This window comes from Schistocerca serialis, chromosome 9 (assembly GCF_023864345.2).
Source record: "Schistocerca serialis cubense isolate TAMUIC-IGC-003099 chromosome 9, iqSchSeri2.2, whole genome shotgun sequence".
NCBI classification, from domain to species: domain Eukaryota; kingdom Metazoa; phylum Arthropoda; class Insecta; order Orthoptera; family Acrididae; genus Schistocerca; species Schistocerca serialis.
In genome coordinates this window covers 278148438-278175064 of record NC_064646.1, presented here as the reverse complement: position 1 = coordinate 278175064, position 26627 = coordinate 278148438, and the positions used below count along the sequence as shown (strand labels likewise).

Sequence of the window (26627 nt, the reverse complement as noted above, 5' to 3'; positions counted from 1 at the left end):
CAGATTCATTGATGACATGTTCATGACCTGCACCTGTGGAGGGGGGGAGGAGGGAGACATGTACAGGGTGGCACACGAAATGTGTTACCATGTTGTTTTTGAATATAAACTTCATTGTCAATACAATCTGAAAGGAATGTATACTACAATGAAGAGCCGTCCATGGAGATTTGTTCTAACTCTGCACATGCTCAATATGCCCACCATTTCGTTTTCCAACTTCCTTCAAACGAACACTGAAGTTAGTGATTACCCTACGGCACGTCTTCCGTAATTTCACTTCAAGCTTGAAGAATAAGTCTTCTGAGCTCCATTAAATCACGTGGACATTTCGAGAAAAATTTTCCTTTAGGTACCCCCAAAGAAAAACGTCATATGGATTGAGGTCTGGACTATTGGGGGGCCAATTTTGTCAGTCATTGAAGTGACCTGGAAACCTGAGTGAAATGATCCGCATGTCGAAATGCTTGTGTAAAAACTCCAACACAGTGTTTGCAGTATGTGGCCTTGCTCCATCTTGCATGAACCACTGGAAATTGCTGCCCAGGCTGTAATCCTCGGAGCATAATGTTGTCGTTCATGAAGCACTTGTGGGTTTTCTGTGGCCCAAAAGCATACATTTTGTTTGTTAACCACACCGTCTAAATGAAAATGTGCCTTGTCTGAAAACCAAACGATGTTGAGAGTTTCTTCCCTATCCTCCGCCCACTGAGCAAACAGTAGTCTCTGCTGCTTGTGTTTTTCTGAGCTTCTGTGCACAGGTAATCTAGTATGGCTACATATGGAGGTCACTTTTAAGAAAGCATTGAACGGAGCGTCTGGATATTCCCAGTTGCACTGCTGCCTTTCTACATGATTTCCTGGGTCTTCTCTGTACAGCAACCCGCACTGCTTCAATATTCTCCGGCGAATAAACAGGCTTAGGCCAAGGTCGCTTCGCTTCAAATACTGTTCTTTCCTGTACAAATTTATCGTACAACCTGTGGATGGTCTTCTTGCAAGGGACCCATCGTGTGTTAAACTGTTGTCGAAAACGCCTCTGAGTCACAACAAGGCTTTTCATTTCAGTTGCTGATCGTTGCTGTGTTGTCAGTCTTTCATTGTCAGCCATTGCTGCTGACTAGTCTCCTAGTGGCAGTATCATGAATTACACGTCATTTCGTAACTTATTTGTTTTTCTAAGCTCTGCTGGTACTGCTGTAGAGATCCCAGCGGGATATCTAATGTGCGTCGTAAATTGTGAAAGAAACAATTGGTAACACATTTCGCGTGCCACCCTGTAGATCCTTTCAGATCAAGAGCACTGTCTTTGTCATTCATTTCACGTGGTTTTCCTCAGCTCAGGAAATGAACGTTTAACAACACTCAATGATGGCTTCTCAAGACCTTCAATCCATATGGAACCTATCAGTCACCAGGAATGCTTACATTTTCCCAGCTGTTACCGATGATGATGATGATGATGATGGGCTCTTCAGTCATAAGACTGGAATGATACAACTCTCGACACAAGTCTGTCCTGTGTAAACCACCTTGTCTCTGCATAAACATTGCAAACTACACATATCCATTTTATCCTATAATCAAGCCTTGGTCTTCCAAGAGGAGGGGGACATTATGTATTGAGTTGGTGCATAAGTTTGTAGTGTTTTTTGGTAAGTTTAATAAACAAAACAGATACGCATAAAAGACCTTCGTCATCAATAATACATTCTCCTTCACTATTTACAACTGTTTGCCGATACAGGGATAACTTTTCAATTTTGGGGCTGTAGAAATCACAAGCTCTACAGGCAAAGAACTTGTTGAGCCATGTTTGGAGTGTATTTTCATGTGGAAAGCAAGTTCCTTGAAGGTTGTTTGACAGAGCAGAAAAGCTGAAAACCTGAGGGTGCAAGATCAGGTGACTAAGGAAGATGTGAAATGACTTCCCAACCCAACTCCTGTAGAGCACTTTTTCTCAGTTTAGTAGAATGCAACCAGACATTGTGTGGAGTAGCAGTACTTCATGCAGTCTTCCTTGTTATTGTTCTTGGATAGCATCGCCAAGACTTCTCAGTTTTTGACAGTAAAAGTCGGCAGTAATGGTTAGACCACATGGAAGCAGTTTGGAGTACACCACACCCTTACTGATCCACCAGATGCATCGCATTACCTGTAGTGGATGCATGCAGGTCTTTGTACAGTGAGTTGGTGCTTTGTTTGGGCTCAGCCATTCCTTTCTTTTCCTTGTGTTAACACAAAGAATCCATTTCTTATCACCAGTAACAATAGAGGGTAGGAATGGTTGCTTTTGTTCAAGAGCCAGTTGATGACGAGCAACCAGAGATGCACATCTAGCCACCCACTGATTTTTGTGATTTTGGCTTAGAGCATGCAGAACCCATACATCTGATTTTTGACCTTTCCCAGTGCATGCAAATGTCACGTAATGATGGAATGTTCGCAGTTCCATCACATTTCCAGCTCTTGAGTATGCTGATGTGGATCACTGTGGATTAATTCATTTAAAATTATCTTCTTCAAGCCCCAAAGATTTTCTTGAGCATGGTGAGTCAGTAATGTCAAAATGATCTTCATTAAAACAAGAAAACCGTTTTCTTTCCATGCTCTATCTGATGGCATTACTCCCATACAAGGCACAAATGTTTCTGTCTGCCTACACTGCTGTTGCCCCCCCCCCCCCCCCATTCAGTTAAAATAGAAGAATATGTCAGAAATATTGCAATTTCTCCACTTGGCACTCTAGCATCCGCAGCTTCACTCACTATCTCCAAATGACAAAATGACAATATGTAAACTCAAATAACAACAAAATGACAGTTGATAAATAAACCCACATCAACAGGAATACCAACATACAAAACAAAAATGCTATGAATTTATGCACCAATCTAATAAATGGTCAGTATGTTGCCATATTTTTCTCACTGAGAAAGTGTATCACCATTCAAGAACTGACTTGTTTCACATCATAGCAAGAGGTTGTAGTTATTTTCCGTTGAACTAGCAACAAATGAAGTTATGCTTAACTGCTTACTAGGCAAAACAGTTTCTGTGTGATTGATTCCCCCAGGGGTTGAGGGCATGCTGAAAAGTAACGCATCTGAATTTTTTCTTATGAAAACTCTTGAAAGCTTTTAAGTAAAACAAACTGTATTCACATTCTACACTTTGATTCTTCATTTCTACATATTTATTTCTCAATATTGTCTCCCTGCCAATGAACACAATGAGAAGCTAATTTGTTGATACCGTTGCTGTACAAAGTGCGACTATACTGATTGAGCCACAATCTCACCTTTGCTTGCACTGTTTCATCACTATCAAAGTGAAGTCCTCGAAGGTGTTCGTTCAGGTTTGCAAACAGATGAAAATCAGATGGAACCAAGTCATTATGGTATTGAGAGTGATATCTGACAGTGAACCCAAGGCATCAGATTATTGCATGTGTTGCATGCTCTTGTGTAATTTTGCATTGTCTATATGAAGGAAAGGGTGCTCCATATGTTGACAAACTCTTTGAATTTGAAACTTGATTACAGCTTGCTGTTTCCCTTGCACCAATGTAGTTACCGTGATGCCTCTAGTGCCAGAACACTGCAAATGTGTAGACACGGGGAATAAACATGTAGAATGTTAATAATGTTTGTTTTATATAATAAAAAATTTAGGTGCACTATTTTTCGGCACACCTTTGTATCTCTGAGAGGAGGTCGTCTACTCCAAACCTCTTGTTTCATCTTATGTCTTTCAATTCTCAGTCAAACTCATCTTGCAGAAGCATATCTCATTACATATTCTTTACCTTATTCATCTTCCGGTTGACAATATTTTCATAAAGTTCCTTTTCTGTTGTATATATTTCTTCCAGCATTCCCCTCTTTGTTTAGTATTGGCTCGCTGTCTGACCTTTTGACTGTCATACAGCTGCTTCTCTTTTCTCCAAATGTCTCTTTAATTTCCTGTAAGTGGCATCTAACTTACTCTCTGCCGTGCTTGCTGCTACAGCTTTGTATTTTTTAATAGTCACTGCTCTGCTATTCTTGCACTTGTTGTCACTAATTTTTTATTCATCTGCATTCCCTTTTGCCAGCTTCATTTACTGCGGTTTTGTATTGTGTCTTTTTGTTAGTTAAATTTAAAATTTGTGTGTTCCCAAGGACTGTTATTGGCCCTTTTCCCATTTTCCTCCTTTAATCCTATGTTTCCAAATCACTGGAATAGACTTTAATCTCCCAGCAGTCAGATATAGAAAATTACAGTTTTGTAAATGGTGGGTGTGACAAGTTATCTTGTGAAACATTATTAAATACCATCCTTGAAAGCTGCCTACAACACAACATAATCACAATCAATAACCCGACAGTTTTTTGGATGTTCATATTGAAACTGGTATCAGCGACCACGAGGCAGTTGTAGCAACAGTGATTAGTAAAATACCAGTGACAACTGAAACAAGTAGGTGGCTTTTCATGTCCAGTAAGCTAGAAAATAGGTAGCTATAACAAGGAAAAATAAAACATGTATCTTTTGACAAAAGTGTGTAGAGGAAGTATGATGTGAGCCTAAAAGACTAGGTGAGAAGACCTATATAAATAATCACATAGTAGAACTGCTATGTGAAAGGAACCTTCCATAATTTACAGTCTCTGTGAAATAACTTTTTAAGAAACAGTGACTGCTGCATAACAGGTATAAAAGAAAGCTAGATAGCTATCAACAGAGAGTGTTGAATGGCGTGTTTGGCTGTCAAGAGTCCAATGTGTGAATACTTCAGTGATTATCACAGCAAAATCTTTTCAAAAAATCTGTAATAATTTCCAAAGAAAATTTGGTCATATGTAAAGACTATCGCACCAAAGTGAAGTGTTCAGTCACTCAGGGATAGCATAAAAACTTAAACTCGGGCTAGCAGAGGAAAAGCAGTAGTGTTGAATTCCACTTTCAAATGTTCCTTTACTAAGGAATATATTCTGTTAAGATGTAATGCCTCAGTTTATTACTTGCACCATGACACAGGCGAATGATACAGAAATTAGTGTCAGTAGCACTGGGAATCAGCTAAATTCACTAAAATTAAACAAGGCTCCTGTGTCCTATTGAATCTTGTCATTTTCCATACAGAATTTGCAAATGATTTATCTCCCAGTTTATCCGTAATGTTCCATAGATCCCTCAATCAAAAAACTGAAAAACTTTTTACCCTGTTGTGCCATGCAAACCATTATTAGCAAAAGTGCAATTATATGGAGTGTCCAACAAAATTTTTGGCTAGTGAGGATTTCTTGCTAAGTAGGGCACAGCAAGTCATAATGGTTGGAGAGTTGTTTACAGAAGAAAAAGTAACTTGAGGTATAGGGAAGTGTGTTAGCACCCATGTTGTTTATATTGCATTTTCATGACTGGCAGACAGTACTCATAATAGACTTTTATCATATGATGCAGTTATCTATAATGAGATACCAACTGTAAAAAAACTGTGCAAATATACAATCATATCTTGATAAGATTTAAAACTGGTACAAGGATTATTATCTTGGTACAAATGTTCAAAATGTGAAATTTTACACTTCAGAAAACACTGTAAAATAATACCCTGTAACTACATCTATGTATCACAATCGAGACCAGTCAACCAACACTAATACTTGGCTGTAACAGTTTATAGGTATATTAAATGGATTGATTGCGTAAGCTCACGTACAAGTAAAACAAGTATTAGACTGTGGTTCATTGGCAGAATACTGGGAAAATGCAGTCGGTCTTAGAACATTACTCAAGTGTGTGGCCTACCACACAAAACTGAGGGTATATTGAATGTATACGAAGAAGGGCAACACATATGGTCACAGGTTTGAGCCATTGTAGAGTGTCACAGAAACATTGAAAAAGCCTACTTACAATGTATCAAGTACATGTATTAAGTGAAGAAACTAGAGATATTCTTAATTTTTATTCATATCACTCCCATAGGGGCCATGAACACAGGATTAGACTGTTTGCAACACACACGGGAGCATGTAAGCAGACATTCTTCCCAAATTCCATATATGATTGGAATGGGAAGAAAATTTTAACCTTTGGTACCAAGCTACTTATTCACTGCCATGTTCTTCAGTAATTTGCAGAATATGTACATACAAGGTGATTCAAAATTCCTATTACAGGATTCTAGGGTTGTAGAGGGGACTTAGTAGATGAAATTTTGATAAGGAACCCATCTCTGGAAATGTGCCATTTGGATACGGAATCAATTTGAGGATAAGATCATTGTCAAATCTGCCATTTCACAGTACACACACAGAGTATATTATTGAACTCTGGCCAGTGTGTTGTAGGAGTGCATGGCGTGGGCAGTGTTTCAAATACTTGTCCTTGGGTTCTCTCCTATGCGACAAGGAATGACCCATTTAAAATCGAGAGTGCAATGCATCCGTGGAACACCATAACCATCCCTCCCAGCTTTGAATGTACCAATTTCTTGTAGTTGTTGTTGGATTCGGATGAAGGTGTTACGTAAGGTCATAATTAGAACAGCGACTGATGACAGCGCCCTTTTCTCAGCTTGCATGTATACTGCAAAGTGAAAGATTTCAAAGTGATCCGATCTTCAAACTGATTTTACATCCAGACAAGACATATCCAGACATTGTTTCCTTATCAAAACTTCATATGCTAAGTCCCTCTACAATCCTTAGAAGGCTGCAAAAGGAATTTTGAATCAGCGTTAGGTTGTTTTACATCCTCCCATATAATGGTTCCTCTTCCTGCCACACCAGCTTTTCTTCCCTTCACTTTTCTTCTACTGTCTACCAGCCCCCTTTTTGGAAAATTTTCCTACTTCCTATCCCTTTCTCTAACTTTTTGTTGCTTCCTCTTTATTCTGCCACTTCCCTCTTTTTTTCTTTCCTTGTTCCTCCTAGTGGCCTATCCCAAACTTTTCCCTGCACCCAACTAATTGTGCCACCAAAACATGTTTTTCTGTCCCAATCTTCTTCTTTCCTACTCCTCCTCTGAAGAATCCAGTCAGGCAGCAACAACAGGAGATGCTCTGACAAGACTTTCTCAAAGTTAAACTAGTTTCTGCAGTGTGCTGCTCATTCCCTTCTCTATTTGATGAGTAGAGATGTTTTCTTTTATGCATGTTTAATATAGCAACAAGTTCTTGTATGAAGATAAAATTGTATTTTGAAGTGATTGTAAGGTGAAAAGATGAGTGTGAAAGTATCAGAAATGCTCCCTTTGTGAAGCGGTGACATAATAAACAACCATTTCGTGTTGTTTACCAAAACTGACTGGCTGTCAGCTAACCTGAAGTAGAAATGTTTGAAATCTGCCAGCCTAAACCCTCCCCCCCCCCCCCCTTTCACACACACACACACACACACACACACACACACACACACACACACACACACACTCTTCTGCCTGTGCACCTGCAGTGTGCTGGCTGGACACACAGTGCAGGGAGTGCAGTTTGGCAGGTGGACTGGGGCGAAGGTTGTGTTAGACACATGGGTAGAGGAAGAAAGAGGCAGGAAGCAGGAGGAGAGAATTGGGGACAGGTGACGAGTGACCTCTTTCCAAGCTGCTAGCTACCCATCTCCACTGTCTGTGTGTGCATGTGTTTTCTAGCTCATCAAATGATTTCTTCTTGTTCTAATGGAATAAACCTGTTATATCACATACATCATATTTTGTGAAATACGAACTGCATCCACTGTTAAAGCAGCAACAGAATAACACTATACCAACATTTTTTTTAATAACGTCAAATAAAATCCAATCACATCATGAAAAGGAATGACTAAAATAAATAAAGGATCTCTTCTTGGCATGTTTGTCTCTTAACACTCCCTCCCTCAAAATGATGTCTAAAAATAGCCACAGATATCATTTTGAGTAACATTTTCTTAATGACATTCATGAAAATTCTGATTCAATGGCTTTCTTAACAAATGTGCCTAATGTTTATCTGTCAAAATGTATCGGATGTCAGTCATTCCATCCATTACTTTCTCCCTGATGAAATGATGTTTTATGGCAGTATGCTTTGTTCTTGGTGTGTGTATATGATTCTTGAAGTGTACGATTGCTGCTTGACTATCACACCACACAGATGTTGATTCTCCAGTTAGGCCTTTAAGGTTAAGGCTCTTCAGTAATTCTCTTATCCATACCACCTCACTTGCATAGGTGCCACTGACATGTATTCTGCTTCCATTGTGCTCAGCACAACTGCAGTTTGTATCATTCTCTGCTCAGTACGCTGGAGATCCTGTCAGTAATATTACATATGGAGTAATGCATTTGCAGTCGTCTATTCCAGTAGCCCAATTAACATCAGCAAATGCTTCAAGCATTTGACCAGTGGGATAGTGTGTGAGTTTGTAATGCAATGTTTCCTTCACATATCTTAGTACTCTTTTCTGTCGCATTCCAATGGTTCGTATTAAATTTTGAACAATATTGTAACAACTTTACCACTGAGAAAACTATGTCTGGTCAGGTTCCCTGGAGACAGTAAAGAAGCCCACAAAAAAGTTCATGATATGGAGGATTTTTAACTTCCTCTTCACACTTCTCATCAAAGAAATTCAGTTTCATTTCCACTGGGTCTTGGTGCCCTTAGCCTTTTGAAGTCCAAATCTATCAAGTAGTTGATTAATGTACTCCTTTTGAAAAAGACTAATTGTTCCATCTTTTTGCTGTTCTCAAATTTCACTCCTAACGAGTGACACCAAGCCCATGTGCTTGATTTCACAGCAACTTTCTAAAAGAATTTTTACCTTTTCCCTCATCTCTTCATTTTATGCAAATGTAAGCATGTCATCCATGTATACAGACAGAACAGCTTTCTCTTCCTTTTGCACTTAGCTTGTACATATGGGTCTATAGCATTTTGAATAAATCCCAGTTTTTCTAGTGAGTTACCTAAATGATCATTCCAGTATCTGCCACTTTTTGTTTCACTCTATATATTGCCCTGTTTAACTTGTAAACAAAACTTTTTTGAACCTTCTTGATGAAACCTTCTGCCCAGAGCATATGTACATTTTCCTTTAATGTGGTACGCAGATATGCACTCTTCACTTCTTACTAACCAATATGTTAATTTTTCTCAACACATGAAACAGGCGCATAGATCTCTTTATAGACTACACCTTCTGTCTGACTAAATCCCTTTGCCACTACTTCTGACCGACTCTCTTCTTTCTAAATACGTATATGTTCTTTGCAGGACTTACCCAAGATTGTAGTGCAACCAATTTCCAAGCACCATGATTCTTCAAGGAGTTAATTTCTTCATTCGTTGCAGTTATTCATTCCACTGCCTCATCATAATTAACTGCTCCATGATACAATAATGGATCATCAGTGTTCCTTCCTTGCATGACATTTGTTTATGCTTTTTCAGCGTAAGCCTTCTCTCTGGAATGAAGTGTCATTGGATGACTAGCTTAAACCTGTTGTTTCTTTCTTTCTTTTTTTTTTTACATCATTTCTTGGTCTGTATCTACTTAATGAAGTTTCAGTATGTTCCACAGGTTCCTGATTACCTTTAGTTTCTTCCCAATTTTCTTCCCGATTTGAGAAACCATTAAATTCCTCTTCAGTGTTTTTTCCCTTAATATTTCATCTTCAAGACTTGGAAATGATAATGCTATGTCATTGTACAGTTCAGTAGATTCCTTCTGTTTATTACTTTCAGTTGAGCATTTTCCACTGAAAAGTTCTTTTACTGTGTAGTCCCTGGATTTGAAAACCTTTTTTGTTTTTGGCATCCAGATCCTGTATCCACAGCTATATGGAGAATACCCTATAAGAACATCTTTTTCTGCCGTTGTGGGTAATTTAGAATGACATCTTTATTTTGGTACATGAACGAAAACTTAGCATTTTATCACACGTAAATGCCTCACACTAGGCTTTCTACCTGTTCGCAAATCATAAAGGTGTGTGTGGTTTTTTTGACACGATTCCTTATGTATGCTGCAGTGTACTCAGCTCAGCCCAAGAACTCTTCAATAAATTATTTCCTAGCGACTGTAACCTTACCATGACCGTTAATGTTCTGTTGAGGCATTCAGCTACACAGTTTTGCTGTGGTGTGTATGTTATTGTTATTTCATGCCAAATTCGTTTAGATTCACAAAACTTTGACCATTTGTGCAGAGTTCTGAATTCTTCAAATAGTTCATCCTTATTTTTTAAAAGATGCACAATTATATATCTGTTTGCATCGTCCAGGATACTCATTATCTATCTATTGCCTCCTAAACTTGGAACACCATTAGGTCCTATGTGATCACCATAAACAAGTTGTAAAATGGTTGTTTGTTCCTTAGAATCTTGTGATACAGTTTTTATAAATGGTCTTTGTGCTGATTTACCTGCCAAACAGCCTGCAAACGGGGTTCTTCTTTTTCACAGTCTAGTCACAGGACTACTTCCTTTCTTATTATGTTGTTTACTGTACACTTACTACGATACATCATTCAACATTGCCATAAGTCTAGTGATTTTGTGTTTCATACATTATTTCTCAAGACGTTTATTAATCTGTCGGCTGCACATTTCTGGTATTTGTATGATATGAACAACCTTTCTCCTGAATTTTAATGAGCAGTCTTCTACATTTATCGTAGATCTTGCAATCTTCTGTATCATAAATACCTTTCAAGGACATAACAGAATGTTTATTTCATTGTATTCATGATGTCTTGCATCTTCAGCAAGTAGAGGCCTTTTAATTGTAGCATATGTAAAATAATTTTACTTGTAGCACACTTAAAGTAATTATCTTGCAAATTGCACAAAGCTGTAACAGCTAGAGCCCATTCGTTTGGAAATCCACACAGAATAGTTGTTGATAAATCTCCAATTTTTGTTCTAGATAATTTCTCATGTATTCACAATTCTTCATTTTTAGTGAATATAACTTCTGTATCAGTTGTGTGAAATTTGCTATCTCTTGAGGCACATATTTTGAACTTCTTCCCATAATGGTTTTGGTTTTGAAAAATTTTGTATGTGTATTTTCTGTGTGTCAAATATAGAAAGTACAACCTTTGCTGACACCTTACCATGATGTGTTATATATGCTTTAACAGCAGCTGATGCATCTTTGCCAGGTTCCTTGTACCAGACACAATTATAGTCCACAAATCAGAATCTAGTAGAATCATTTTCATCCAATATGACCAGGAAGTGTAATTCACTCCACTTGGTTTCTCAATGGTGTGTCTGTTTTCCATCATCTCTGTTTATTTTCCCACTCAGTTTAGTGTTGTTTCCTTTCCCGTGAGACCACAAACACAGCTCGGCTTTAATTAACATTTTTCAAATGTGTCGAACAAAAATAATGAGCCAGTATTGACAAATATTTTGTCTTCACCACACCAATGAGGTTTAGGTATGTTAATTGACACTAACACAGTTTTCTGTTTTCTTCATTAGCACAACAGGGCCCATAACCATTGTTGTAATGGAATAAAAGTGTTGTGTCACACACATTGTACTTACTGAGAGAGAAACTGCATACACCATTAAAGCAGTAACAGAGCAACATTATAACAACACTTTGTCCTTTTTTAAAATAATGTCAAAGATAATGCAATACATCATAAAAATGGAATGAATGGGATAAATAAAGAATTTTTTTCTCTGTCTGTTTATCTCTTAACACTTACGAAAGCTAGCAAAGTTTTGTTTGTCTTTTCCATGTGCTTGTTGACAACTCAGTGCTTTTGCTTTTTGGTGATTGGTCTCCTAAAGTTTAAATTATTTTATCTGTTAACACTTGGATATGTAAGTGTTGTATTTTCTCCAAACTAGGCAGTGATCCAAAAGGATAGGTTATGTTTGGGTGTTTGAGTTGGTGGTGGTGGTGGTGGTGGTGGTGGTGGTGGTGGTGGTGATGATAATAATAGCATACTAGAGTTTTTCCTATGTCTTCAGGTTAATGGTAATAAATACTGTGATCTTATACACTCTGAACCGTACAAAAATAAATCTGTGGCAGGATGCAGAATTCATAGCAGTAGTGACAGCTGTTATCATATTGTTTTACTCACCACATAGGTAGAAAGAGCAAAGCAAGTGATTAGTTACCACCTTCTCTGAAATTTATGGTATACAAGAGTCATTCTAAGAATAACTGATGTGGTCTGAGGAGTCATGCAGTTATCTCCCCACCCCCGCCACTATGTTGTAGATCTTTTATAACATTTTACAAGAGGATGATGCTAACAGTGAGGAGGAATGGTCATTTATTGTTTATTTGTGTGATTTTAAAATGTGTGACAAAATTAATTATTCCACCAAGTGTGAAGTTTGTAGTGTAGTATGATTTGTGAATGCGATCAAAGTCTGCTGTATTGAAATCTACATACAGGTAATCAAAGCATATGGAAATGTAATGATGGAAACCTTAGTTCGAAAATGGTGCATCATGTTTTATGGGGACAAAAATATATTTGTGATGAAGAATATTCAGACCAACCTTCAGTTATGACAGGTAAACTCAAATCAAGGATTGAGGAAAAACTACAACAGGGTAGAAATCTCATTGTTAGTGGACTGAACTTGTGCTTTCCTGAAACTTCGTGATTAGTTCTTTATCAAATACTGTTAGTGTTGATTTGGGTTATGTATGCCACATGAATTCCTCGACTTTTGACAGGTGGGGAAAAGAAAACCATGGGGGCAGCACTGGCTTTTCTCATTCAGTACAAGGATAACAAGGAATATTTGAGACACAAAGTTGAGACACAGCACTAGTCAGTGGCATGGCATCATTCATGATCCCCAACAAAACCAAACAAATTCTGAGCACTAAAAGGTTAAGGCCACATTATTTTGGGATCAAAAGAATGTCCTACTAATAGACTTTATGCCTAGGGAAGAGACCATAAATGCAGCACCCTATTGTCAGATCCTATGTTGTACCCTTCTAAACAAATGGCATGGATTGTCATCCAGTGGCATTGTGCTTCTTCACAGTAACGCTCACCCGCATTGTGCTGTATTCGCAAAGGATTTGCTTTGGTAGCTTAAGTGGAAATTTTTGACATCTGCTTGTAGCCTGCATTTTGCTCCAGGTGATTACTATTTGTCTTTGAAATTGAAGGATTTTTTGGGTGAAAAATAGCTTGGAAATGACAATGAACTGAAAGAGCACATTAGTGTCTGAACAAACAACTTACCAGCAATGTGTTCAGAATGTGTAGGAAAGATTGTAGAGTCCTGTGACAAGTATCTAAATTTGAATAGCATATGCATAGAAAAATAGCTAAGGTATAATTTTTTTCTTTTGCAGATTTCAGGAATAATAGTATTACAATAATCACACTTACAAAGTATGTTATCTATTTGATACACATAATTTACTGCTGCTGATATGCTATAGCCTTAATCACAAACAGTGCCTTAAAATTCATTGAGTGAAAATGAACATTTATCTATTAGAAAATTTTAATTTTGTATGGTCATTCCCCATTTATATGTTCTCAGAGTTTTGGGTAGTTTGTTAAATCAAACTATTGATGTATGTGCTTTAATCTGTTGTTTTTAATTTCACTTATTGTTTTTATTTTATCTCATGTATGATAACTTCAGTTGGTTGCCCATAAAACATGAGTAATTTAAGTATGTGTAAAGAATATATTGTTAGATATTAATGCTGCACAGACACACATGATATAATTCTCTGTGGTCTATCCCATGTACAAGTCTTATTCCACTTTTCTTTAACAGGAATATACTTCTTAAATGAACATCAGCTGAACAACCTCATAATTCAATGCTCTAGTTAAGAAAGGGATAAATTGTTCCCTGGTATACTATTTCTAATGCTAGGCTAGGGAGATATAAGCTGCTACTACTGCTTTTCCACAAACAAAATGTGATCAGATTTTCATCCACCTACACACCCAGAAATTTACTGTTGCCATATTTTGTTGCCAAAATGTTAATTCATTATTTACATTGGTGTTATGAGAATTGCCTGTCTGTGATTAAGATATGGTAACGAGGAGACGAGGTACTGGCAGAAGTAAAGCTGTGAGTACCGGGCGTGAGTCGTGCTTCGGTAGCTCAGTTGGTAGAGCACTTGCCCGCGAAAGGCAAAGGTCCCGAGTTCGAGTCTCGGTCGGGCACACAGTTTTAATCTGCCAGGAAGTTTCATATGGTAACATGTTTGATTGGGATGTGGTAAAGTACATTGTAAAATACCTTTTCTTTCACTATACATAAAATCAGGGACTGCTTGTGGTACACAGTCACATGTAACAGAAAACATTATTACTAACTGTTGGGATCTTGCTATTTTTCTAGCAAAAGTACACACATTGCCACACAATGCAGACTCCTTAACTGTCACTCACATGACCATGATGATACTGATTATTTGCCTGTTTTGATGGAGGTGGGGAGGGGTGGTGAAGGATGCACAAGCAAGGAGCATGTAGCTGGATACTACAAGGCAGGTCTTTGGACAGATGACTCTGTAGCTGCACAACAAGACTTGAAAGGAGTTCAGAAGCTAGAGCGTGTAAGAGATATAGTAAGATGGATGGGAGAAGGAGGAGGTGAGGTGAAGGAGGCAGAGATGGGGGGGAGAGAAAGGGAAAGCAGTGGAAAAGAAGAAGGTGGGGAGGAGGACGAGGGGGGGGGGGGGGGGGGGAGAGAGAGAGAGAGAGAGAGAGAGAGAGAGAGAGAGAGAGAGAGAGATTGGCAGTAGCCATTCATGTGAGTAGACAGTTGGTTACTTGTCATGTCCATATAGAATGCTGTGAAGTAATTGCAGCATAGCAGATATATATATAACATGGCTGCTTTAACACGTGACCCTGCCTTTTATTGGGCACAAAATGCCTGTGACTCAACTGCAGTAGGAGTTGGTGGCTGGGTGTATGGAACAGATCTTTCATCTGTGCCAACCACAGGGGAATGACCTGTGGGGTCCAGGTTGGAATGGGGATGGTCAAAGATATTCTGTAAGTGGGGTGGGTGGCAAAACATTACTTTCAATGATGTGGGTGGGATATTCCCCATTTCAGGGCAAGGCGAGAGGTAATCAAAGCACTGGTCAAAGATGTGGCTGACATTGGATAATCAGGGGATTGCAGGATGATGCCTGGTTACCAAGTCTACTTGTCAAGGAGACATAGCACAAGAGATCTATTTATGGATGAGCCGAATGGAATATTATGGCCAATAAAGGCTGAAGTATGGTTATTGGTGTATTTCAACAGTTCCTGCTTTCCACTGCAAATGCATTGTTCATAGTTAGTTAGGCTGTGAGGAAGTTCATTCTTGATATGGAACAGAAGACAGCTGTCAAAGCAGATTACAGAGTACCTGACGGCTCAACACAAAAGTTTTGACTCAAGTACAGATAGTGTTGAGGATCAGTGGACAAAGTTCAAAACCATCGTACAATATGCATTAGATGAGTATGTGCCAAGCAAGATCGTAAGAGATGGAAAAGAGCCACCATGGTACAACAACCGAGTTAGAAAACTGCTGCGGAAGCAAAGGGAACTTCACAGCAAACTCAAACATAGCCAAAGCCGTGAAGACAAACAAAAATTACGCGCAGCGAAATGTAGTGTGAGGAGGGCTATGCAAGGGGCGTTCAATGAATTCGAAAGTAAAGTTCTATGTACTGACTTTGCAGAAAATCCTAAGAAATTCTGGTCTTATGTCAAAGCGGTAGGTGGATCAAAACAAAATGTCCAGACACTTTGTGACCAAAATGGTACAGAAATAGAGGATGACAGACTAAAGGCCGAAATCCTAAATGTCTTTTTCCAAAGCTGTTTCACAGAGGAAGACTGCACTGTAGTTCCTTCTCTAGATTGTCGCACAGATGACAAAATGGTAGATATCGAAATAGACGACAGAGGGATAGAGAAACAATTAAAATTGCTCAAAAGAGGGAAGGCCGCTGGACCTGATGGGATACCAGTTCTATTTTACACAGAGTACGCGAAGGAACTTGCCCCCCTTCTTGCAGCGGTGTACCGTAGGTCTCTAGAAGAGCGTAGCATTCCAAAGGATTGGAAAAGGGCGGAGGTCATCCCCCTTTTCAAGAAGGGACGTCGAACAGATGTGCAGAACTATAGACCTATATCTCTAACACCGATCAGTTGTAGAATTTTGGAACACGTATTATGTTCGAGTATAATGACTTTTCTGGAGACTAGAAATCTACTCTGTAGGAATCAGCATGGGTTTCGAAGAAGATGGTCGTGTGAAACCCAGCTCGCGCTATTCGTCGACGAGACTCAGAGGGCCATAGACACGGGTTCCCAGGTAGATGCCGTGTTTCTTGACTTCTGCAAGGCATTCGATACAGTTCCCCACAGTCGTTTAATGAACAAAGTAAGAGCATATGGACTATCAGACCAATTGTGTGATTGGATTGAGGAGTTCCTAGGTAACAGAACGCAGCATGTCATTCTCAGTGGAGAGAAGTCTTCCGAAGTAAGTGTGATTTCAGGTGTGCCACAGGGGAGTGTCATGGGACCGTTGCTGTCCACAATATACATAAATGACCTGGTGGATGACATCGGAAGTTCACTGAGGCTTTTTGCAGATGATGCTGTGGTGTATCGAGAGGTTGTAACAATGGAAAATTGTACTGAAATGCAGGAGGATCTGCAGCGAATTGACGCATGGTGCAGGGAATTGCAATTGAATCTCAATGTAGACAAGTGTAATGTGCTGCGAATACATAGAAAGATAGATCCCTTATCATTTAGCTACAAAATAGCAGGTCAGCAACTGGAAGCAGTTAATTCCATAAATTATATGGGAGTAGGCTTTAGGAGTGATTTAAAATGGAATGGTCATATAAAGTTTATCGTCGGTAAAGCAGATGCCAGACTGAGATTCATTGGAAGGGTCCTACGGAAATGCAATCTGAAAACTTGTTCGCCCACTGCTTGAATACTGCTCACTGATGTGGGATCCGTACCAGATAGGATTGATTGAAAAGAGAGAGAAGATCCAATGAAGAGCAGTGCGCTTCGTTACAAGATCATTTAGTAATCGCGAAAGTGTTATGGAGATGACAGATAAACTCCAGTGGAAGACTCTGCAAGACCGAGCGAGGTGGCACAGTGGTTAGCACACTGGACTCGCATTCGGGAGGACGACGGTTCAATCCCGCGTCCGGCCATCCTGATTTAGGTTTTCCGTGATTTCCCTAAATCACTCCAGGCAAATGCCGGGATGGTTCCTCTGAAAGGGCACGGCCGACTTCCTTCCCCATCCTTCCCTAATCCGATGAGACCGATGACCACGCTGTTTGGTCTCTTCCCCCAAAACAACCAACCAACCAACTCTGCAAGAGAGACGCTCAGTAGCTTGGTACGGGCTTTTGTTGAAGTTTCAAGAACATACCTTCACCGAGGAGTCAAGCAGTATATTGCTCCCTCCTACGTATATCTCGCGAAGAGACCATGAGGATAAAATCAGAGAGATTAGAGCCCACACAGAAGCATACAGACAATCCTTCTTTCCACGAACAATACGAGACTGGAATAGAAGGGAGAACCGATAGAGGTACTCAGGTTACCCTCCGCCACACACCGTCAGGTGGCTTGTGGAGTATGGATGTAGATGTGGATGTAGATGTCAAAGTGGAGGTACTGCTAGTGGTTAGTGTTCCCAAAACCACTTCATCAGGTCCTTCCCAATTCAGTGAACCACCTTCCTAGACATCAATGTCCATCTCTTAGATGGATCCATAAATACTTCTCTTCATATCAAGCGCACCAACCACCAAAGTACCTCCACTTTGACAGCTATAACCCAAACCATAACAAAATCTCTTGTGGTTATGACAAGTAATCATCTACTCACATGAATGGCCATGGGGTAAACAGTAAACTTGACCGCCCTCTTACCGAACAGGCTGCACAGCACAGCACAGCACAAATGACTTCATCAGTTGCTTCACTATTCAGACCATTTGGATACTCCCTTTCAGCACAATTTTCTCTAACTATGCAGGTGGGACTTCTCTCTCTGGGTTATCTTACACTCTCTTAATCCACCTTGTCTAAACCTGTGCTAATCTATTTCTCCTTACCTTTACCCTTCTCTCTTCTGCCCCCACCACTTCTTCCCCATCTAGATTGTGTACTGCCTTTTCCCACTAACCCCTCCCCCCCCCCCTCCCCCACCATGTAGTCTCTCTCTCTCTCTCTCTCTCTCTCTCTCTCTCTCTCTCTCTCTCTCTCTCTCTCTCTCGGGTGTATGTGTGTGTGTGTGTGTGTGTGTGTGTGTGTGTGTATTGTGCCTGTCTCCAACTTGGCTTGTCTTCTTTACAGTAAGGAGAAATCTGTCTTCTCCTTCATTGTTGATATTTCTACTGGAGTTTCCCTTGTTTGATATTTCAAAAATACCATATTTTACAGTCTATGAGACACACCTTTTTGATTCAAAAAATTGCCTCCAAAATTCAGGTGCACCTTATACAAGAAATTACCTTTTTGATTCAAAAAATTGCCTCCAAAATTCAGGTGCATCTTATACGAGAAATTAGAATAAAAATATCAAGTGTTTGACTTAAAACTCCCACCAGTCTTAAAAATGGTTATATATTCGGTGCCACAGGAAACCTTTCTCTTGTCTGGCAACATTGGACTCAACATGAGTTCCGGGGATTCACAAGCTTGCTAACACTGTCTCATCTCACCCCACCATCACAAACCCAGAACACTGTTTAGCTTTTGCTGTGTCATTGCAGTGTACAGTGCCAGTGAACTTGAATTTAAAGTGATTTTTGTTACCATAACAGTACAATATTTTTGGTAGTAGCTAGTTTTGCAATGGAAAAAAAATAAAAGGTATTAACATGATGTGAGCTTTAAATTGAAAGTAGTAGCATATGCAGACCAACATGGAAATAGAGCAGCTGGGTGGCATTGCAGCTCTCTACCAACAGAAAAAAACCATTCACAATTGGCAGCCTAGTAAAGAAAAACCAAAATAAATTAGGAAGACTGAATGTGTCAAATAGAGGACTGAATACAAAATGGGCAAAACTAGAAAATGAGTTCAAGGACACCATCAGAATGCGGTTGGAATTAATATAAAAATTATGTAAATAGGTGCTCGTAACCTAGTGCTGCAGTGGAACTTGATAGACTGTAAGGGTGGAGTTGATTGGTGCTACAGATTTTTGAAGTGTCACGGACATAACATGCGAACGAAAACCAAAATATCTCAGAAAAAGCTACAAGAGTTTGAAGAGAGAATTTTATCTTCCTATCATTTTATTATTCAACATTGAAACAAAATGAATGTGGAACTAAGCTGAATAGCAAACATGTGACATTTGATGTGCCGAGTAACTGAATGGTTGCTATGAAAGATGCTGAAACTGTAACTACAGACTAGTGGACATGAAAAAATCGCACTACGTGTTGTGCTGATGGTACCAAACTTAATCCAATGATCATTTTCAAGTGCAAAAAAATGCCAGAACCTTCTGAAATATCACGAACTGGTGGTGTCAATGTACGTAGACAATCGTTGGCTGGATGAGGCCGGTATGAAATCATGGATTAACAGAGTGTGGGAGAGAAGCAAAGGTGTTTTTTGAAGAAGAGTTCTCTTCATGTGCCAGATCAATTTAGTTGTTTTTTGGAAAATTATGTGAAAGAGAAATTGAGACAGGGTAATATGGAGCTAGCTGTTATTCTGGGAGGACTTACTTCACAATTTCAACCTCTTGATGTGTTGATAAATAAATCATTTAAAATGTATATGAAAGAAGAATGGAACAAATGGGTGATGGATAAAACCTAACATGAACTCAAGCCAAAGGGAGCTTTAAAACGACCTACAATCAAAAAAGTGTGCCAGTGGATAAATAGTCATGGTCTAGCGTGTGATAAGACTTTCGGAAAATCATTCAAGAAGTGCAGCATAATTAGTGCTTTCGATTGTAGTGGAGACCATTTTTTATATGAAGAGGATGAAGAGGAAGAAGAAGAAGATTCAGCTGCCAATTTTCAGGGATTTTAAAGGTCAGTTCGCTTTTAAAAACGAAGAACTTTTTTTAGTCTGGCTTTGCGGTTTAATAATAAAAATGGTAAAACTGTAATTTAAAAAAATGCTTAAAATGAAGGTGTATCTTATAAACCATAAAATATGGTACACCAAAACTTTTCTACAGATAAAATACACTTGACAAGGAAATTTTTGGTGGTCATTATTGTAGCTGTCTAGTCAATCTGTAGGCTTTCTATGTAGGCAGACAGGATTTTGATTGTATGTTAAGTTGCAACAGTTCTTTTTCTTCCTTGTTGTAAAAGACATGTACTGTATGGAAAACATTGGTCTATTCCTTTCATATGCACTTAATTTGCTGTATTAGGAGTGACAGTTTTTATGCTGCAAATCAATGAGGGTCACTAGTAGTGGCAAGTATGATCAAACTTGTGACAACATTTGCTGTCTTCTGTAGACGAGTGTGATGTATTAATAACGTGCAGTCGAACAAAGTGGCGAAGATGATCAAAATCAGGTTGTTCAGTTAACACAACAGCAGCAGCAAAACACTGAGGGATGGACCTATTGATGCACAGGTTTCAGTGTGTTGTAACATGATCATTGGGGACCACTGAAAAATCTCTCTGTATGCCATGACAAGATACTGGTAGTTTGTTTATTCCTACCCAGTTTCAACTGACTGCTGGTGCTACTAAGTGACAAAGCTATGCAATGTTTTTGAAGTAAATACTACAATTGAAGTAGAGGCATCAGTGCCTTTAACCAGTTATGACTTGAAGACACTGATACCTCTGCCTTGAACGTTATCTTTACTTTGCAGACTTGTTGTGGCGTTTATCAGTTGTGTACAAAGCCCAGGCCTAGTTACTACAGTGTTTTTGTAGAAGAGCTCTGTATATTTTCCCCCATCCAAATTCAAATACATTAAGCTCCCGAGTATTACCTATTTGATGTGTGACTAAATCATTTTGTAAGTTCGATGTGTGATGATGTAGTGGTCAGATGCATTGGTGAACTACTCCATTCATTAAGACGATTTGAATATTCCCTCTTCAGTTGTGGCAGATCAGTTATTCAATTATCTGTGGTGCCTGTGTTGATTTAGTTGATTTGTCTTACACTCTACGAAATCTTTTAATAATATTAGTTACCCATCTCAAACATAATTTGCCGAACTAGTATGGCAAGGGAGAAAGATCTTGTGTCACATGCTCGGTGCAGAATAAGATGATAAGATACAAGTAAGGCATCCCAAATTACACACACACACACACACACACACACACACACACACATATGAGACATCCACAGTAAAAATTATCATTGATTAGTGCATAAATTTAAAGCCCACTTGTTCAACCATATACTGTGAACAACATACGGTGGACTAAAAGAATCTTTAACATTGATGAATCGTAGCCAAACACAACACTTTGCTCATAGATAAATTTCAAGAAAGTTGTTGCCGAAATTGTTAAATGATGGTAAGATGTGGATAACATACACTCCTACAAACAGTCTTGTGAAATTAACTGATGAATAATACATTGGAGATAGTGAACTGATAAAAAAAAAGAGCTGGGTCAAAAGAAGGAGAACGAGAATAGCAAATAAATCACAATGTAGTCAATACACCCATAGGAGAAACAGTTTTTACTCACTGTGTCAGCTGAATAACTGCATAAAAAATAAACAGTAACATTGATGTCAAAACTGGTGACCTGTTAGCAGACATGGACTTAGTCTGGCACTGAGGCACGTATGTCTCCCTTTCCCTCATTCCATCACTCTCTCCTCCTCCTCCTCCTCCTCCTCCTCAGTTGTACCTTTCTCGTCAGTATTTATTATACAAAATTACAGAAAATGGATAAACATAATGAAAAAGGGTTGCTTTAGCATTAAAATTTCTCATTACTTTATTGCCAATTTTTGGAATGAGGGAATTGTGCCATTGTAGAATTATTAATAATATTTTGTTTTGGTTTAAGTCAAATTCATAAACTGGAGCACAGATAATGCTTGCTACAATATTTATGTGCAGGATTTGGTTCTACATTCATCATGGGCTAATTTGTCACACATGAATATTTTTAAGTTCATAAGATGCAGGATTGTGTTGTTTTGTTTTGTAGCAGAAGGAGACTGGGAAGAAGACCATGAGAAACTGGCAGAACTGGCTGAGCAGTCTAGACTCGCTATTCATGGAAGTGAGGGTGCAGCAACAGGGCCTATATCGTCGACACCTCGACACAACCAGCCCCTGTCTCGCACACAGTCGCTTCCTCATTCTGATTCCTCAGAAGACTTTGATCTTGAGGCTAGAGTTGCCCATCTTATGCTTGAAGAGGAAGATGAAGGTGATCTAGGAACAGATGATGTTGTTTTAGAGAATGGAGACCTAGATGCATCAGAATCTCATCAACACAATAATCATTTAGAGGTGAATATTAGATCTAAACTTCTGTTTGTATCCTGAGCAGTTCTTGCTATGCACAAAGATAGATGGCAAGTCAAAATGAAATTCTGCCAGTAATGTAAAGTCCAGATGAATTCTTTATGTATCTGCTTGTTCTTTGATGCCAGAGATTGCTTGTAAGTATTTTAGTTATTATTTAATTGACACCAGAAAGCCCTGGGTGAATTGCAAACAATGGGAGGAGAAAAGATAGTTACTTGCCACATACTTCAAGCATGAGCAATGTACAGACACGAAACCAAAATTTATCTTGTTATGAATATAAAGAGAGAAATAGGGCAGATGAGGGATAGGAAAAAGATAATGCCAAGGTGGAACAAGTAGCTTGGTGCAGGGGCTGTATTGGTATAGTTGTCCTGCCAGGAACACAGAAAGTAGGAAGTATTAGGGGATTGAGGAAAGGGTGCAGAGTAGTTGTAAGAGATTGAAAATCGGGAAGAGTTTCGTGGTGGAAAGTTGATAGGAGTAGATGAGAGAAGAAATCGGGCATGAGAGGCTCATTCAGGGTAAAGGATATGGGACTGAGTAAACAGTAAAAGGGAAAGGAGGATGGAAAGAGGGCAAGTGAAGAACAGGGGTATTGTAGAAGCAAATACATGTTCTAGGAGCCGGCCGCAGTGACCGAGCGGTTCTAGGCAGTTCATTCTGGAACTACGCGACCGCTACAGTCACAGGTTCGAATCCTGCATCGGGCATGGATGTGTGTGATGTCCTTAGGTTAGTTAGATTTAAGTAGTTCTAAGTTCTAGGGGACTGATGACCTCAGATGTTAAGTCCCATAGTGCTCAGAGCCATTTGAACCATGTTCTAGGGAGAAATTTACCCTGCACAGTTCAGTGTGACAAATCCAGATTGTGTGGTTTGGAGGCACCCAGTAAAGTTAGCCATGTTATGTTCTGCAGGACTGTCAGTGTCATAGTTGCCCACAGTGAGTGAGTGGATTGTTCATTAGTGATCTTAGACCAGCAAAAATTTTAATCCTTTCCATGATTTCACTGTTCTTAGAAACTGTTGTCCATATTTTTCCATATTATTATCCAACAGTATTGACATAATTTTTAATTAAAATTATACCCTCAAATGTGGTCAAGGGAATGTGTAGATGTTTCATCTCATTTTCCAATGTGTAGTATATAACTGACAGTTTGTGTTGCACATTATAGTAAGCTGTCATTAAGTCTTCATGTCTGATTTGTGTGATATAGTGTACCATCAATAAATTTATTTGGTGTAAGTAAATGAATCAAAACTAAGTCATTGGAGTCAATAACAGCTAACAGATTTGAAAATTTTGGAGAGCATAAGAAGTAATAATGTGATTTATCATTCAATCAAGTGAGCTCATTTCTTTAACAAGTAGCAACAGTAGGTTTCTCCAGTGAGCCAGGAATTATTTATTTTATTATAAAACCAGTCATGGTCCACAGGTGTTTATTAAGCAGGTTATTAATTTCAGTAATCAGTGACCATCTTTGCAACTGAGTAAATGCAGTATATTACACAGTCCATAACATTGGTACCATCAAAATGCACAGTGACATGAACTGTGTAGTATACTGCATTTATCCAGGGCTGAAGATGGTCATCACTGACTGGAATTTTTAGACTGATTAATAGACATTTGTGGTCCACGACTGGATTTGTAAAAAAAGAAGTCAGTTCTTTAACTTATTTTTTTTTAACTTGCATATGATACACCAAAAATTTATTTAATTGGTAATCTGTCAGGAGAAGAAATATTATTAACCTTTGTTTTGAAAAGCCAAGATGTTCCATAAAAATAAATTTATGTAGTAACCAAAACAATCAGTTAATATTGACCATTAGTTATTTTGTTTTGTTTTCACAGAATGTTGCAAACTTTCCTAAAGTTGCAGACTTGGGTGCTTTCAATAACATGTCTCCATCAAGTTTCTCCATGTGGGGTGTTGGAAAGTTGGATGGTCTCACATTTCAAACAGCTACCACCACTGTTTCCCCAAAACCACTGCCAGGGGGGAAGGTAAGTAAATTTGAAAATTCAAAATTGGAGTGAAACACAGACAATGGAGTGAACAAAGACAATCAATCACCATACAGTGGAGCCATTGACAGGCACATAAACAATAACTTGAACATAATGTCTTAGCTGAGGAACTTGCATTTTTCTTCCTATCACACAGTTATTGTACCTGGATGCTCAATCCCCAAATGTTGTCCTAATTTGGGCTGCGGACACGACGACAAGATTGCAGTGTTAAAAACAGGTAAAAACCAATCAAAAGCCAAGATTGCACAAAATATTTTTTATTTAAGACAGCTGGTTTCAAAAGTCTTAGCTGTCATCTTTAGGTCTTAAACATTTTTTGTAGTCAAACTTGTTCATTGTACACTGACCTCAAGCAGAAGATGTCAAGTGGATAAAACTCAGCACATTATAAACATTTGTCATCACTAAAATATTTAAAAGCACACAGCATCTTGTCCAAAAGCCCATATCTATACATATTGCTGACAGATGCCTGTTACACAATACAAATATGTGCACAATAGCACATCTGTTTACATATGCTGGACACACATAAGGGGCATTCAAAAAGAAACAAACTGGAGGCATAATTACAGAAACCAGTACCTGTATGTTAGAAGTATTGACCCTGGTTGTTGAGACACTTGTTCCACTGTGATACAAGGCGGTGAATGGCTGTCTCATGAAATTCCCAGGGCTGTGATGTTAACCAGTTCTGCGTGTACAGTTGCACATTGTCAGCCGAGGTAAATCATTTGCCCCTCACAGTCTTTTTAAGAGGACCAAAAATGGTGTAATCACAAGGCGAAAGGTCCGGACTGTGTGGAGGGTGGCCGGGAACCTCCCATTTGATTTTCTACAGGAGTGCCACAACTGTGTCGGCCATATGAGGCTTTGCATTATCGTGGAGCAGAATGACCCCAGGAGTGAGATTGCATGGTCGTTTTGATTTGATCGCTTCGCAAAGGGTGGTCAAAGTTTGCAGGTAACACTGGACATTCATTGCTGTCCTGTGCTGCAGGAAGTGAATCAGAAGGGAGCCATCTTTGTCAAAGAAGAACGTCAACATAACCTTTCCTGCACTTTTGTGGATGGCCTTGGCTGTTTTGGTGGTGGTGACCCTGGATGATTCCACTGGAGACTTTGTTGTTTTAATTTTGGTTCGAAGTGATGACACCATGACTCATCTCCAGCCACCATCGTGCCAGGAATGCATTCCCTTCCCGAGCATAGCACTGCAGATGAGCAAGACAGTGGGCCATTCAACATGCTTCCTGGTGTGGTTGAAGACTGTGGGGCACCCATTGGGCACACACTTTATGCATGTGCAGTTGTACCTTTATGAGGGCGTAAACACTTCTGACGCTCAATCTGACCATGTTGGCTGTGGCTTTCACTGTCACTCGGCAGTCCTGGGTACTGAGTGCATCCACCACCTGGATGATATCATCGGCTAATGACACCCGTCCTTCCCAAAGTGCTTGTACCACGCCTTGACCCTTGCAAGGGACGTGTAGTGTTTGCTGTTCACTTATGACATTCATCGATGAATGTCTATTCCTCCTCCTCCTCCTCCTTCCGCTATCAGAAAATGAACAACACCTCTTTGCTCTTCTGTTGATGCCTCCATGTCACTGTTTGCAGTGCCACTGGCAACGTCAGACAATTGATGCGTGCTGCTGCTAGCTCTGTATAGTCACGTAACGTGCACATGTGCCTTCTAGCGATGGGCTGTGCACTTCCACCCTCTGGTCGGAACCATACCTCGTTAGACGCGCCACGATATTACCCTCCTGTCACCGGTTTGCGATTTCCAGATTTGACTTGTTTCTTTTTGAATGCTCTTTATACTAAAAAGTGAAAATCCACTTTCAGAAGAAGGTGCTGAGTTTTATCCATTTGGCATCTTGTGCATGAGGTCAGTGTAAAATGAACATGTTTCACTACAAAAAATGTTTAAGACCTGAAGATACAGCTAAGACTGTTGAAACCAGTTGCCTTGTATTAAAAGTATTTCGTGCAATCTCGGCTTACTAATGGTTTTTAACAATTAAAACAGTTCGCCCTTCATACACTCATAATGAGAAAATTCAATTAGATTGCAGT

At 39.2% G+C, this 26627-nt stretch overlaps 1 protein-coding gene across 1 annotated transcript in view; it reads left to right on the top strand.

Annotated features, from left to right (window-relative positions):
• The window catches only part of LOC126419538 (protein PAT1 homolog 1), a 110560-nt gene that overhangs the window by 4626 nt on the left and 79307 nt on the right, over window positions 1-26627 (top strand). The window contains exons 3-4 of the mRNA XM_050086728.1: window positions 22170-22477; window positions 24363-24515. Of these exons, the coding sequence (XP_049942685.1) occupies window positions 22170-22477; window positions 24363-24515 (461 nt within the window). The remainder of the gene's footprint in view (window positions 1-22169; window positions 22478-24362; window positions 24516-26627) is intronic.